The following is a 16623-nucleotide window of genomic DNA, read 5'->3' as shown; positions in this document are numbered from 1 at the left end:
AGAACATAATATTTCTTGCATTCCAAAGTTATTACCACATAAAGTGAGACGTGTTAGACGTGTTAAAGTGAGATTTGAAAAAGAAGGCTGTCAGGAAGGTCAAAAGTGGCTGCAGCGGGAGGGGGTTAAATCTAACATGTTTGTTACATGGTAGCATGAAGCCACTTATTTTTTTCTCTTTTACCATGTGAATAATAGGCAATCTCAAGCAAACACTGAATATTTATATAGGTTTTTAAAGCGCTAACTTGACAGTACAATGTGAGAATGGATCTTTTTAGTTTTGCACCTTGCCAAGCTCCTGTCATAATGACTGCACTAATTTTACCTTATGCTGCCGCAAGGTTGTTGCATATTTTATGCCAGTATTTCACACCAAAAAATGTCCACGCACTGGGGACTTTCTGCCGCAGAGTTGCTAGAAAATCTGCAGTAACTGCAGCATCTGAATTCACTCTAAGGCTATGTTCACACGGAGTATTTTGGGGGAGGAATATCTGCCTCAAAATTCCGTTTGGAACTTTGAGGCAGATATTCCTCTCCCTGCACGCCGATTTTCGCGGCGATTATCGCGCCGTTTTTCGCCCGCGGCCATTGAGCGCCGCGGGCATAAAACAGCGAGAAATACCCTTTCTCCTGCCTCCCATTGAAGTCAATGGGAGGTCAGAGGCGGAAGCGCCCGAAGATCAATTGAGATCAATGGGAGTCGTTCTCGGGCCGTTTTTGCAGAGTTTTGCGACGCGGTTTCCGCGTCAAAAAACTCTGCAAAATAAGACACAAAATGAAGAGGAAAAAAAAGGCAATTGACAGGAAAAGCAGTAAGAAAATTTGTTTTGGAATATCTGGCCAATAATCTATTGCTTGTTAGGCCCCCTTCACATCAACATGTTGCCTTCTGTCGGAGGTATATGTTAGGTGGACTCCGTACGTGTGTCTCCGACGGATGATTTCAATGTAATCAACTGTATGAGCATGCAGCCGAACTCCCCTGGCAGATCAATGCCTGTAACGCTGTTCCCAGAGAAGCTCCTGACGTCACTGTCCAAACATGGACAGTGATGTCAGGAGCTTTACAATGCCAGAGTTGCCGGGTTGAGCATTTGAAGTGCTCTGCCGCTGTAATCTGGCCCCGGGGAAGCTCCTGACGTTACTGACCATGAATGGAAAGTTACGTCAGGAGCTTCCCCAGGACCTGAATCCCCAGGCCGAGCGCTACCTGAAGCAGTTCTCTGCGACACCAGCCCTGAGGAAGCCACCTGACGTATAATCTAAACAGTTACCTGTGACTGATGCCATACAGTGGTATCCACCACACATGGGTTCCAATATTCAAAAAAAGAAAAAGTATACCGTGTGGTATTCCCTTTTTTTAGCAGGATCCTCCAAGGAGGAACAATGACGGCTGCTACACTATTCCATTCCTTAATTTAAAAAAAAAAAAAAAAAAAAAGTTTACTAACGTGTGCCAGCCTGACACATGCCCAAAAGGACACCTTTTTGTTTTGGCTCTGTCAGGATAATGGAGCCCTATGGACAGGGCAAGAGTGTACGCCGTGAGCTTTCCCAACGTACACTCTAAATTTAGGGCATAAATGTGTTGTGTAGGGGGCCTCACAACCGGTGATTTGTTATCTGATCTTTTATATTAGAGAGGTTGGTAAAAAGAAACAAACAAACTGTGATGTTGTATCAGAACTGCAGTCATAACGACTGCACAATCTTAGATTAGGTGGGCAATTTCAACCTGACTGAGGAACAGATTAGGCCCGGTTCACATCTGCATTGGAGGCTCCATTAGGGGCATCGATTGTAGATCGGAACGAGATTACCGGAAACAGTAGTGCAGCACGCTGTTCTATGGTTTCCGGTAAAGCCATGGACACACTGATGGAAAGCCGAGGAAGTCCATAGGTTTCATCGACCACCGGTGGTGTCTGTGGTGCAACGGAGCTGTTGCCTCCGGTTTTCTCTTGTTCTGTTCCTCTGACTGAGCAGAAGAACAGAAACCCATGATGCAGGTGTGAGCAGGGGCGTAAATCTGCCAGTCTTTTCACACTGGATTGAACTTGATTGGGCTCTGAATTTGTAGTGCCTAACATAAGGTGCTCTTTTTATATGGAAGAAATGGACCCTAGTTGTGGTATCTCTCGATGCTCGCTCTGGGGCCGCTTTGGATTTAGGCACCCTGTGGGCCCTATCAATAGTCAAGTCCAGATCCGATAAGGTAGGAACAATGGTGAGGAATAGACGTTTTAGATACAACGAAAGTTCGCTAGGGCGGAATTTCCTCAGGGATGCCTCTAATTGTAATATTTTGTCGTGAAGGATCTTCAGTATCCATTGCTTTGATCTTAAGCCATTTAACCTCCTCCTCTAAGGCATTATGTGCATCCACAAGTTCATTGTGTGCTTTTGAAAAATCTTCCATTTTACATCCCATGTGATCAGTACGATCTCCCAACACATTGGCTTTGGATTACAATTTCTGGACTAGAGAAGACCCACTGCTGTTAATACCATTTTGCAGTAGAACCAACATGTTTTTGAGAGTGTCCACTGTAATTGTGGCATCTGAGGAGGGAAACTGACTCGGGCCACATAGAGAATGTACAGCGGCATGAGATAGTAGGACATCGTCTAGTTGATACTTTTTTTTTCCCAGCTGGGCCTTTACTAATTGTAGAGGTCAGACCTTCTTTTGTGACCCTCTTTACCATCTGCTGATTCAAGGGATTGCTTGGAATAATTATTGTGAAGGTGAAATAGGCCCCATTGTAGGTGAGGTGGGGTGGCTGACACAGAGACCTTGTCCAATGGTTGGTTTGAATTTCCAAAGTATTCCGTAAGTTTCCGGGGTGCTACTTTACATTTGCATTTAGTCATGGTGCCTGTCACTAAGCAAGAAAGTGTGACGTCAATGTAGATATATATCGCTGCTTATGAAGTCACTTTGACCGTGTTACACCAACTTCGTGTTCGATAGAAAAGCAATTCAAGACAGGTTGATGGTACGGTTATCAGATTAGACTGCTTTAGCTGGTTTGTTCAGCAATTATTCCAATATACTCTGCATCAGTATAAAACACCTAGTTTAGGAGCACAAGTTTGTCCCAGTTGAGTAGAAAAAGTTTTTAATATCTTACTGATACTTGTTTATACAGTGTAAGGGCTTATTCAGACGAACGTATAACGTCCGTGCAACGCGCGTGATTTTCACGCGTGTCGCACGGACCTATGTTAGTCAATAGGGCCGTTCAGACTGTTCGTGATTTTCACGCAGCGTATGTCCGCTGCGTAAAACTCATAACATGTCCTATATTTGCACGTTTTTCGCACATCACGCACCCATTGAAGTCAATGGGTGCGTGAAAATTGCGCACACCACACGGACGCACTTCCGTTTGATGCGCGCTACAGTAGTCAAAACTATGAATGAAAACAAAAGCACCACGTGCTTTTCTGTTTACAAACATAAAAACAGATGGCGGCTGCGCGAAAATCACGCAGCCACGCATCATATGCTGCTGACACACAGAGCTTTTATGGACCTTTTGCACGTGCAGAATGCTGCATTTTTTGCGTGCGCAAAATGCACACGCTCGTGTGAATCCGGCCTAAGTCTGTATAGAGCGCATGTGTAGGTCCAGAAATTTAGACCGGTGCTTCACAGGCCACACTAGGCCGCAGCAAGATGTCCCACAAATATGATGCAAAAGCGGGCAGATAAGCTCCTAACTATTGTTGGGAGAATCTTTATTGATCCTAGGTGAAGGGATGCAAATACAGGAGGATGGGAACGTCAGATAGAAGTGGACTATCTTTTTACTGCACACCCTGGTGAATGCGGCCGCTCTGAATCCTCCAAAATACGAGCAGCGACCACCCCCTACAGCAGGGAAAGTACCTGGCAAGGTACCGGAGATCGATGGCGTGCAGAAGAGGCAAAGGTGCGGTGTTAGCTATGCTGCCTGCCGCTTAGAGCCGGTGATGCAGTAGGATCAGGCAGCCATTCACTTCAGCGTCCAGGCTCCGCCCCCTGGGCTCTGAATTTGTATGGCTTATTGCATGGTAGAGGAATTTTACTGTACGCAAATAAATTATTCAAAAGCGTGTATATACACATTTCTCTATTGAGCCAAGTACCGTATATATCGGCGTACAAGACGACTTTTTACACCCTTAAAAAAATGTCAAAAGTGTGGGGTCGTCTTATATGCCGGATATTGTCTACATTAGGGATGCACGGTGCATCGAAACTTCGATACTGTTTCGATACTGTGCATCCCTAAACGGTTCGATACCGCTATTTCCTGTATTTCGATACTGAGCTGCGCAGCCGCACACCTCAGTATAGTAACACATGAATGTATGGGAGCGCGGCTGCGGCTGTGTAATTCAGCCACAGCCCCGCTCCTGAGTCATAAGTTCGAGGGGTCAGGATGATGCAATGCGGCCAGCGCTGCACTAATGAGCGGCGGCACTGGAGACAGAACATGGCGGGCGCGCTACAAAACACCCCCATGTTCTGTCTTCAGTGCCTGAACTGCCGCTCATTAGTGCAGCGCCGGCCGCATCACCTCATGCTGACCGCGCGCGCACTTCAGGAGCGGGGCAATGGCTGTATTACACAGCCGCAGCCCCGCTCTATAACGGCGGAGATCAGAGAAACCGCTCATCTCCGCCGTTATTCCCCTGAATGCTGCGATCACAGCTGACTGCAGCATTCAGGGGAAAGTGAGAAGGGGGGATGCCCCTGGATCGCATCACAGGGAATTCCTGTGACGCGATCGAGGGCCATACCATATATGGGCAGACAGCCCAGGGTCTATTGACGGACCCCAGGGCTGTCTTACCATATTTCATGTTGTTAGGACATACCCAAGTATGTCCTAACAACTGCCTGTGTATTATCCGTCCACAGGTTAATGTACTGGCACATATCTGATATATGTCAGTACATTAAAGTTTAAAAATAAAGTAAAAACAAAGTATTGTTAAATTTAAAAAAAAATACACCTTCACCTTTTTTACAATAAACATTAAAATAAGTCTCAATACATAAAATACACACATTCAGTAATGGCGCGGACAACAATGTTTTTGCATCATTTATGATGTGTACGCTGTAAAAAAATGAAATAAACACGGCTTTCATTCTCTTATTAATGTGAGGCGCGAGGTGCGATGAATTTACCCTCCATGTTCCTCACATTAATAGTAATTAACCCCATCATGTACCTCGCACATTAACCCAATATGACTGAGAAACATGATGGGATTAATTACTATTAATGTGAGGCGCGTTCAAAATTCATCACACGTCGCGCCTCACATCAGAAAACGGAAGAATTTTTTTTTATTACTGTTGGCAAAAGTATCGAAATTGGTATCGAAATCGCAATACTAAACGAAGTATCGGTATCGAAGTCCAAATTCTGGTATCGTGACATCCCTAGTCTACATATTGTCTACACACAGGTTGTGTGTTACCTTGTGAGCCTGCAGTCCGGTACACAGGCTCCCGGGATGCACGGAATCCGCCACGGATCTGATGGAAGCCGGTATTAGCCGCCAGGGAACATCTCTAAGATCCTCTCATTCCCTGCCTCTCAGATCTCGCGCGATGAAGCAGCCTATCTGCGCATGCGCGAGTTCAAAGAGACAGAGAGTCCTGGGTCCTGCCGCCGATGGCCATAGTGAAGCGCTCCTGCACGAAATGGTGAGTATATCTTAAATTCTATATTTTAAGGGTAAAAGTTGGGGGTCGTCTTATACGCCCAGTCGTCTTATACGCCGACATATACGGTATTCATTTTTTGATATTTAGCTGTGAACTGATATCGTCCTTCTCTGGAGCTGCTGTACTGTTTACATCTTGTGCCATAACTATCTTGTCAGCATAAGACACTGTTCACACATCATTTGGGCTTTATATCGAATGTATATGTTTTAGACAGGTTTTTTTTTTTACCGCAGAAAAAAAAAGTTTTGGGTCTAAACTTGGTGTAAACAGAGCCTAACTCTTCCTGTACAAAAGTCTCAAATTATAAATGTGCCTCTTTCTCCAAGTTACTGTTTAGTCAGTCTAACACATGCCTATTCTCTAGGGCTGGTATCCACTCAAATGATGTATTTTAAAAATAATTACAGTGCATGGGCAAAAGCGGCGCTTTGTGTGTTTTTGAAAGGTATTGCCCCCCCCAGACAGCCCCCTTTAATACGTGAGCCGCGGTGGCGATCGGGAAATGTAGTATTATATTTGGCTTTCCAAATGAAGGGACAAAATGTGGTGGTCCTGGTGCCAGCAGCAGCTGTACCCCTAGGTCCCCATAACACAACCTTTGTTAGGGTTTTGGTGATGGAATGTGCTACATCTCTTGTTGTGGTTTTAGGCCCCATGCACACGACCGTAAAAAAACCTCAGTTTTTGCGGGCCGCATAACTTTCGCATCACTTTCATTGAACGCGGACACCTTTCCGTAGCGATACGGATGGGCGTCAGTGCCGTAGAACCGTGCCTGGAATTATGGAGCATGTCCTATTTTACGGGCCGTGCTCCTATACTTTGTATGGGAGCACGGCCCGAAAATGCGGGGGCCTCAGTGGTTTCTGTATGTATATCCTTGGAGCCTTCGTTACACGGATTGATATTTTATTTATTTTTTGTTCCCCGAAACTCCAGCCTGGCGAAATAGATGTTCTGATAGGAAAGGACAGAGAAGGATTCTTCACGAACGGTCTAACTGTTGGAGGAAAGAAATGCTCGGTGATCAGAGACAGCCTGTATATTGAAAATGATTACACAATGGACATCAGGACAAAAAGTCAAGGTGGAGAACCAACATACAACATTGCTGTAGGCAGAGCTGTCAGAGGTGAGACACTTTTTGTTATCCAGTTGTCAGTGTGTTACAAAGTCTTGGTGGAGAATTCTTTTACCATGTGCTCTTAAAGTCTCCTTGAAAATAAAGTCTCAGAAAGTGTGTAATAAATTTTCACCGGAGATAGCTAAGGGCTTTTGGGCAATGACCAAGTTGGCCAGTTAGGGTTGGGCGATTATGATCAAAATCACGATTAATTCAACATGTAACCTCGGTTTAAGGAATTTCTATTTAGGCCACACCCCTTTTTGCATACCACGCCCCTTATTTGCATGCTACGCCACTGAATATTTATTCCCTGAGCCTGCTGTATACTACTGTAATAATAATATACCCACTGACCCTGCATCCACACAGTATATTGCCCCCATAGTGTGCCGCACACAGTATGCTGCCCTCCACACAGTATATTGCCCCCTATAGCTGCCCTCCACACAGTATAATACCCCCTATAGCTGCCCTCCACACAGTATAATGCCCCCTATAGCTGCCCTCCACACAGTATAATGCCCCCTATAGCTGCCCTCCACACAGTATAATGCCCCCTATAGCTGCCCTCCACACAGTATAATGCCCCCTATAGCTGCCCTCCACACAGTATAATGCCCCCTATAGCTGCCCTCCACACAGTATAATGCCCCCTATCTGCGCCGGTCTGTGTGACTCGGCTCAGATAGGCACGATAACATCACTGCCATGCGCGTTGATACATAGTGAATGGTACCTTACGGCTCCTTGCTCCACCATTGGATTCAACTGCACCTGTGCCCGGAGGACGCATATACAGTTGAAACGGGGGGTGTAAATCATTTTTTTTTTCAGATTATCTTCCCAGCCCTATCGTCGGCATTCAGAGGATACCGGCGATCACCGTTATAAAATGGTATAAACTGAAAATATGTGTTTTTTTTATCTCTTCCATGAATGTTTGGTGAGGAGGAAATGAAAAAAAACTTTATTAGGCTCCCAATCACTCCCGCATAATCTACGTGTGCATAGGAACGATCAGGAACCATTATCATTGGTCATCATTCTATACTTATCACAGTGACCATAATCACATATTTACTAAATGCAGCACAGGATTTGCGCTCCTTCTTTTTCTCCTCTCACTGTAGTTTTGTGAGATACTTCGTTCAAATCTTGTGCTGTCAGACAGTGAAAAACAAACCATAAATCCGCCTGTGTCCCCAGATTATGCTCACAGAAGCAAACAAACATAGCGGCTTTGGCAGGCCAAAAGTTATAGTCCGTGACGATGTAGTTTAAAAAAGAAATCACAGAAAATAATTAGCTGTCAAAAAAATTACACCGTAAAAAGTAACCTTTAAAATATTGGGATGAAAAAAGGGAAAATGATTATCCCTCCAAATAATGATGCTAAAAAAAAAAAAGGGTCAGGGGAGAGGGTTTTTTTCTTTTGCTCATTGAGTTGAGAGAACAAGAAAAACAACTGACCCTGGTATACCCTATCGGGTCACCCTTCTTAGTCGGAGTAAGGCCCCCTACTCAAGGGACGACTCCAACCGAAACCCTAGATACCGTATCAATGGCCTAGCCAATTCTTTCTAGTGGATATCCAGTGCTGAGGTAGGACCTATTTAGGCAAATGCACAAATAGAGAAAGCAAAAATGTTCAAAAACTTCAGACTGTGCACAACAATGGGTAGTCAGAAATGAAGAAAAACAATTATGCCCAGCAAAAAGATATACTACTACAAAAACATACCGCAACCACCAGACTGAGGCCTCATGTACACGAGAATATTTTTGTCCTCCCGTAAATACTGGCGTAAATACGGGTCCTTGGTCACACGTATTCGACCGTTATTGCGCCAGTATTTACGGACCCGTGCCCGTAAATATGGGTCCGGTGTCACCAGTATTCCAAACGGATTTACGGGCACGTTTTCGCTGCAAAATTGCAAATAATCGGCAGCCCCATCTCTCATCAGTGCAGGATAGAGAGAAGGGGCAGCCCTTCCGCAGTAAAAGAGATACATACTTACCGGCCGTTGTCTTGATGACGCGTCCCTCTTTTTCGACATCCAGCCGGACCTCCCTGGATGACGCGGCAGTCCATGTGACCGCTGCAGCCTGTGATTGGCTGAAACGTCATCCCAGGAGGCCGGACTGGAGGAAGAAGCCGGGAGTTCTGGATAAGTATGAGCGTTTTTATTTTTTTTGTTTTTTTTACAGGTTGATCTATATTGTGATCGGAAGTCACTGTCCAGGGTGCTGAAACAGTTACTGCCGATCGTTTAACTCTTTCAGCAGCCTGGACAGTGATTATCCCCTGACATCGCCTAGCAACGCTCCCGTAATTACGGGTGCACACACGTAGCCACCCGTAATTACGGGAGCCCCATAGACTTCTATGGGCCTGCCCGTGCCGTTATTACGGCCTGAAATAGGACATGTTCTATATTTTTCAAAGGCACGGGCACCTTCCCGTAAGCATACGGGGAGGTACCCGCGGCCAATAGAAGTCCATGGGCCCGTAATTACGGGCGTTTTTATGTTCGTGTGCATGAGGCCTGAGGTCGTGAATGATGGAAAAATAAATCAGTATGTCTAGAGAGGCGGCTCTGATTGACTTAAATTGATAGACATAATAAACTGCCTTCCAATGAGTTTCCCCTCAGAATTGTCAGGTTCATGAGGGAACAAAACTAGCAGTCAAAAAACAAGATCAATACTTGTAAGACATAATGCAACAGAGCTGGATGTAAAAAGTTCTACTGGTTCAAGATTATCAGCAATGTACAATGCCAAATTAAACCAATGTATCATGTGGGTTGAGGTGCTCCGAACCCAGTATGTAGTCCAGAGAAGGAGAAGATAACCCCATCAATCCACAGGGAGGCTCTCCAGGCTAGTTCAGTCCAGGCATCCCTCATTGCAGACCATGATGTTGAACGTGATTGTGGCAGGAAGCCATACGATAACTGGCTGCTCCTTATAAAGGGCTAAGCCTGCACTTCTGCCTGAGAACTCCCTCTTAGGCCACTCCCCAGATTACCCATAATCACCCGTGATCAATTTTACTTTTATTTTTTCTAATTACGCTATTATAAGCCCTTATTCACACGACAGGGTTTCCCGGCCGGGTGTCAGCCGTTCATAAATCGTCCGTCACCCGGCTGCAGTAGGAACAATAGACCCCTAATGGGGCTATTCACACGACCGATTTTTTTGACAGCCCGGGAAACCTGGCCGTCAAAAAATGGGACATTCCCTATTTTCGGCCGTTTACCCGGCCCCCATAGAAGTCTATGGAGCCGGGTAATACACGGTCATCACCGGGATGTGCCCCGAGTGATGGCCATGTATTCTGTCGCTCGCACTCTCTCTACTCCTCCTCACAGTGCAGAGTGCATGTGAGGAGGAGAGTCTTTTTTTTGCTCCCCGTAGGAGTCGGAATCCCCAATCCCCGGCCGGGGATTGGGGATTCCACTACAGGAGAAGTGAGTGACTACACTGTCCATATATGGACACAGCGACGTCACTCACTTCTCAAGCTGAATCCCCGACCCCGTGGGGCATTACCTACAGGGGGCTGGGTGGCATTACCTACAGGGGACTTGGTGGCATTACCTACAGGGAGCTGGGTGGCATTACCTGCAGGGTGGCATTACCTACAGGGGGCTGGGTGGCATTACCTACAGGGGGCTGGGTGGCATTACCTACAGGGGGCTGGGTGGCATTACCTGCAGGGGGCTGGGTGGCATTACCTGCAGGGGGCTGGGTGGCATTACCTGCAGGGGGCTGGGTGGCATTATCTACAGAGAGCTGTGTGGCAACAAATTGTAATGAAATTCATCCGATTTTAAAACGGACAGGGAAAGAAACGGATGCAAAATCGGTCGTTAAAAACGGCAACACGGGCCGGAACGGATCCAAAACGGCCGATTTTATCGCCCGACACTCTGACCCTGTCGTGTGAATGAGGCCTTATAGTGGCTATTGACTGCGGTTTCCCATAGTAATTCTTGTGTTGTGTTATAAAAACAAATAATAAAATGGAAAGAATACAAAAAAAAAGTAAATTCATTTATTAGCGAAGCAGACATGAATTGCAGAATGCTCACTATGGAGCAGGCGTACACCTTGCTGTGCTCCAGCAGTTCAGGCAGCGATACGGACACTGCGTCAGAGACAGAACTTTGTGCAGAAAGTGACACAAGTTCTGCTTCTGCCACTGGACCCCCCAGCCCTATGGTGGTGGAGGCAGCGGTCACCATTGAACCATTAGGAGCAGGGCCCAGTAATGCAGTCCCTCCCGCAATGTGGGATCCTGCCGTTTCTTTCTCCCCCCAAATTTCACCATTTATAGCGACTCCAGGCATCAACACAGATGTCTCAAATTTTACCCCCTATGATTTTTTAAAGTTGTTCATAGATTTGGTCCTGGAATTAATTGTCCAGCAGACAAATTTTATATGCTAGGCAATTTGTGAAAATCCCAGGTCTTGCTATGCCAGAGCATAGACCCCCACAACAGTCTGAAATAATACAAAAATGTGGGGAATTACCCTAAACATGGGGTTGGTAAAAAAAAAAACAGACATCAATCCGGTCCTATTGGGCTACCCAGAGCACCCCTGTATTTGCAGCCATTATGGCCCGAACGCGCTATGAAACCATAATGTGTTTCATGCATTTTTTTGATAATTCCCAAATCCCTTCAACAAGTGACCCAGGCTATGATCGGCTTAACAAATTGAGACCACTTCTCTCCCTCCTAAGAGTCATTTTTAAATGTGTATACCGCTGACCAAAAATTATCCGTAGACGAGTCCCTTAGGAGTTTCAAGGGCCGTCCTATCCTTTCGTCAATACACCCCCCCTCCAAAAGAGCCTGATACGGTGGCAAACTGTATAAGGTGTGCGAGAGCACAGCGGGCTACACCTGTGTTTTTGTTGTTTTTATTTGAGGGCAGGGCCTGCCACTTTAACCCCTTCCCGACATATGGCTACGGGCTACGACATAGCCGGGTCGGGGAAGTATGGAGCTGGCTCATGGAGTGAGCCCGCTTCATACGATGCTGTTACAGCCGACACTTCATAGTAACCCATTTAACCCGTTAAATGCCGCGGTCAATAGAGACCATGGCATTTAATCTTTAGAAAGAGGGGGTGACCCCCTCTTGCAGCTCATCGCACCCCCCGCAATACAATCGTGGGGTGGCGATGGTTGGTTGCTTTGGCAGCCTGGGGGCCTAATGAAGGCCCTCAGGTCTGCCATCTTTGTGTTCCTATTAAGCATGTCAGAACGACTATATATTGCAATACATCAGTATTGCAGTATATGGTGCAAGCGATCCCTGGTTGACGTCCCCTAGGGAGACTAATAAAAAAGTAAAAATTAGTAAAATAAAGATTTAATTTACATTTTTTATTTTACATAAAAAGTTTAAAAAAACCTCCAATTTTCCTCCAAGCATTGTAAAAAAATAAATAGATAAACATAATTGGTATCGCCGCATCTGTAAAGTCTGAACTATTACAATATATCATTATTTAACCCGCACTGTGTAAAAAATTTAAAAAAAGCAAACTCCAGAGTCGCTATTTTTTTGGTCACCTCATCTCCCACAAAAACTGGACTAAAAAGTGATCATAACCCCGCATGTACCCCAAAATCGTAGCATTAAAAACGACCGCTTATCCTGCAAAAAAAGTCTTCATACCACAATCGATGGAAAAATAAAGTTATGGCTCTCAGAATTTGGCAACACAAAACATTTTATTTTTTACGCTTAGCTTTTTCCTTGTAAAAGTATTAAAACATAGAACTATATATATATTTGGCATCGCCGTAATCGTATTGACCCACAGAATAAAGTTAACATGTTTCAATTGCACGGTGAATTCCATAAAAACGAAGCGCAACAATGGAGGAATCGCGTTCTTTTCATTTTCTACCCCACAAATAATTTTTTCCCAATTACCTAGTACATTATATGGCACTACAAAAAACTACAACTCGTCCCGCAAAAATCAAGCCCTCATAGGGCTAGATTGGCGGAAAAATGAGAAAGTTATGGCTTTTGGAAAGTGGGGAGGAAAAAATGAAAATCTGAAAATTGTTTACTACGGGAAGGGGTTAATCCCCCAGAGGATATAGGCAGTAGTGCAAAATTGTCTGGGAACTCATGGTGCCGTTCCTACAAAAATGGTACCATGTGTACACAGACAACGATTACACTAGTGTCCCTCTGTATAATAAGTCCCTCCATGCTGCTAGTACAGAGGCCTTTGGGACGGTACAAAATAATAGAGCCAGCTTCCCACAACAACTGGTGTCCAGGTGTTTGACAAGGTCCGTCACTCATTTGTAAGTGACCAAGCGCTTGTGGTCAAGTGGAGTGACCTGCACGGTGGTTAGAAAGTGAACCTCTTTTTTGAGGACATCATAGTGGCAGTAAGAGAGAGGGAAGATCAGAGGAAACCGGTCTGTGTAGTGGACTATATAATACATTCACGGACAGGGGGGGGGTCGATCTATCTGACCAGATCCTACAACCTCACTTAATCAAACATAAGACTAGGGCCCAGGATAAAAATGTAAGGATCTACCTCATACAGATGGCTACTTATAACGGCTGTGCTCTACAAGACCCAAGGATCGCTCAGTTTCCTACAATATCAGGAAAAAATTATTGTGCACCTCCTGTTTGACTACCCAACCCTGCCCCCCGCCCTGCATCGTACATGGAGAATCCTTTGGGTTGGAGGATATCCAAACGCTCACTGTGCGCTACTTCCTTCACCCCGTCCCTGCCACTGAGCGCAAAAGATACCCCCAAAAGAGATGCCAGGTTTGCAATAAACATGGAAGCAGGAGGGATGCCCGGTTTTACTGCCCCATGTGCCCTTAAATCCAGGCCTGTGCAACTTTCCCTGTTTTGAAACCCATCACATCGTTTCTAATTATTATTTTATATATCATTTAGGGAACACCAACATGGGTGGGGGGATTCATTTTTGGGAGTCCATTTCATTTATTCATATTTTTTGTTTAGTTTCTGGGCTTTCCAAGGGGGGGGGGGAGTGATTCTCATGGGGAGGTAGTAAAGTCTATTTATTTCAGACTGTAAAACTAATTTTACCACTTTCATGATTTCTTTTTATTTTATACAATTCTTGGGCAATTAAATCCTGGACTTGATCATTCACAAATTACTATTTATTTTTTTATTAACACAGTTTATTGTGCAGGAGCCCACATCTGTCTATTCAGAATATGGACCCCCCACAATTGTTCTTGAAATAAAAACTAAATGTGGGCATTGCATTTATTAGTGCGGTCCAGAATAAATTGGGGATATATTTCCTTTTTCTTATGACTATGTCCTGCGACATACGGCTGTTACATTCCTATTTCTGTACCGTGATATGGGCATGATTATTATTATTATTATTGTTTTAAAAAAATTTGGGAGGATCTCTAATCAAGCTGTTCTATATCAATACACTATGGGCTTTGTTCGGGTTTTTACACCCGACAATTCTAGAAATACATTTTGAGGACTACTGATCTTTTAGGACTTGTCCACTCTTAATGGAATTGCTGCATATTTTGCATCCGGAAATGCAGTCGGAAAATATGCAGCAAAATGGGTGAGATTCAACAAATCTCGTGCATTAAAATTCCGACCAGAAATTTACTTGGGGTGCTTATTTTTCATTACGCAGCATGTCAATTCCTGCTGCGGAAAGTGGACTGAGTTTCTGCATTTTTCAGAGGAGATATCATCTTCCAGTAGGGTTGCACGAAGCATCGAAACTTCGATACTGTTTTGATACCGTGCACCCTCAAACGGTTCTATACCGTTAATTCATGTATTTCGATACTAAGCTGTGCTCCCGCACAGCTTCGTATTGTAACACATGAATTTAGCCAGAGCCGGGCTGCGGCTGTGTAATACATGTGCAATGCAGCCATTGCCCCGCTGCGGAGTCCTAACAAGTGCGCTTACGGTCAGCATGATTTGATGCAACCAGCGCTGCACTAATGAGTACCGGCACTGAAGACAGAACATGGTGGGCGTACTGCAAAACACCCGCATGTTCTGTCTTCCGTGCCTTCCCTGCCGCTCATTAGTGCAGTGCCGGCCGCATCACCTCATGCTGACCGCGCACGCACTTCTTGTCGGGAGCAGGGCAATGGCTGTATTACACAGCCGCAGCCCCGCTCTAACGGCGGAGATCAGAGAAACCTCTGATCTTTGCCGCTATTCCCCTGAATGCTGCGATCAAAGCTGACCACAGCATTCAAGGGGTAAATGAGAAGGCGGGATGCCTTTTGGATGCGTGCTATATGCCCGTACACTAAAGTTTAAAAATGAAAAAGTATTTAAAAAAAATACACACATTTTGTACAATAAATACATTAAAATAAGTCTCAATACAGAAAATATACATATTCGCTATAGTCCGTAATAACAAATTTATAGCGTCATTTAACTTATTAATGTGAGGCAAGAGGTATTATGAATTTTTAACCTCCATGTGCCTCACATTAAGGCTGGATTTACACGAGCGTGTGTGTTTTGCGCGCGCAAAAGGCACTTAACAGCTCGATGTGTCAGCCCTGTATGATGCATGGATGCGTGATTTTCGCGCAGCCGCCATCATTGACACTCTGTTTGTATGTTTGTAAAGAGAAAAGCATGTGGTGCTTTTCTGTTTTCATTCATACTTTTTACTGCTGTTGCGCGAATCACGCGCGTCACACGGAAGTGCTTCCGTGTGTTGCGCGTGATTTTCACGCACCCATTGACTTCAATGGGTGCGTGATGCGCGAACAACACACAAATATAGGACATGTCGTGAGTTTTACGCAGCGGACACACGCTGCGTAAAACTCACGGACAGTCTGCACGGCCCCATAGACTAACATAGGTCCGTGCGAGGCACACGGAAATCACGCGTGTTGCACGGATGTATTACACATTCGTCTAAATAAGCCCTAATAGTAATTAACCCCATCATGCACCTCACACATTAACCCAATGTTGTCCATTATGACTGAGGAACATGATAATGTTAATTACTATTAATGTCAGGCATATGGAGGTTCAAAATTCATCACACCAGGCGCCTCACATCAGAAAATGGAAAGTTTTTGTTTTTTTATTATTATTATTGTCATTGTTGTTATTGGCAAAGTATCGTTTTGGTATTGAGTATCGCAATACTACACGAAGTATGTAGAAGTCCAAGTTCTGGTATCGTGACAGCCCTATCTCCCAGCATTGAGAAAAACGCCGCAAAATTCGGATCATTTTCTGCAGCTGAATGCCTGCTAGTTTTAATGGGAAATTTTCTGCAGCAATTCCATTATGTGTGGACAAGCCCTTACTGTTCCTGTGGACACTGCCCCTTTGTATATGCTTTAACCGATTGGTTGTTTTGTGCACATAGCGGTTCCTACCTTGCCGGGCAGGGGCCTGTTATAGTGTACCGCGTCTCTTGGCACATTCGTCCCTCATAAGGATTGATGGAGCTAAAGAGACGTTGTACAACCAGTCATGACAGCCCTGCAGGTGTTCTATCTAGTGAACAGACTCGAGTTTGCAACATAGTTGGATACATTTTCCTCCATTTGTTTGAAGATATTGCCCGTCACTCCAGTACAGTTTATTTTTTCCTCTCTGACTGATTTTATATTAGGACAGAATTCTGTCCACAATGACATCATAATGGCACCAACTGCTTCTTCAGCAAGACATAG

General features: G+C 44.8%; 1 protein-coding gene across 1 annotated transcript in view; it reads left to right on the top strand.

The window, feature by feature from the left end:
- PFN2 (profilin 2) overlaps positions 1 to 16623 on the top strand; it is a 70204-nt gene that overhangs the window by 30623 nt on the left and 22958 nt on the right. Inside the window, exon 2 of the mRNA XM_075861490.1 lies at positions 6683 to 6875. Coding sequence (XP_075717605.1) covers positions 6683 to 6875 — 193 coding nt within the window. The remainder of the gene's footprint in view (positions 1 to 6682; positions 6876 to 16623) is intronic.

This window comes from Rhinoderma darwinii, chromosome 4, assembly GCF_050947455.1.
Source record: "Rhinoderma darwinii isolate aRhiDar2 chromosome 4, aRhiDar2.hap1, whole genome shotgun sequence".
In the NCBI taxonomy this organism is placed as follows: Eukaryota; Metazoa; Chordata; class Amphibia; order Anura; family Rhinodermatidae; genus Rhinoderma; species Rhinoderma darwinii.
This window is presented reverse-complemented; position numbering and strand designations above follow the sequence as displayed.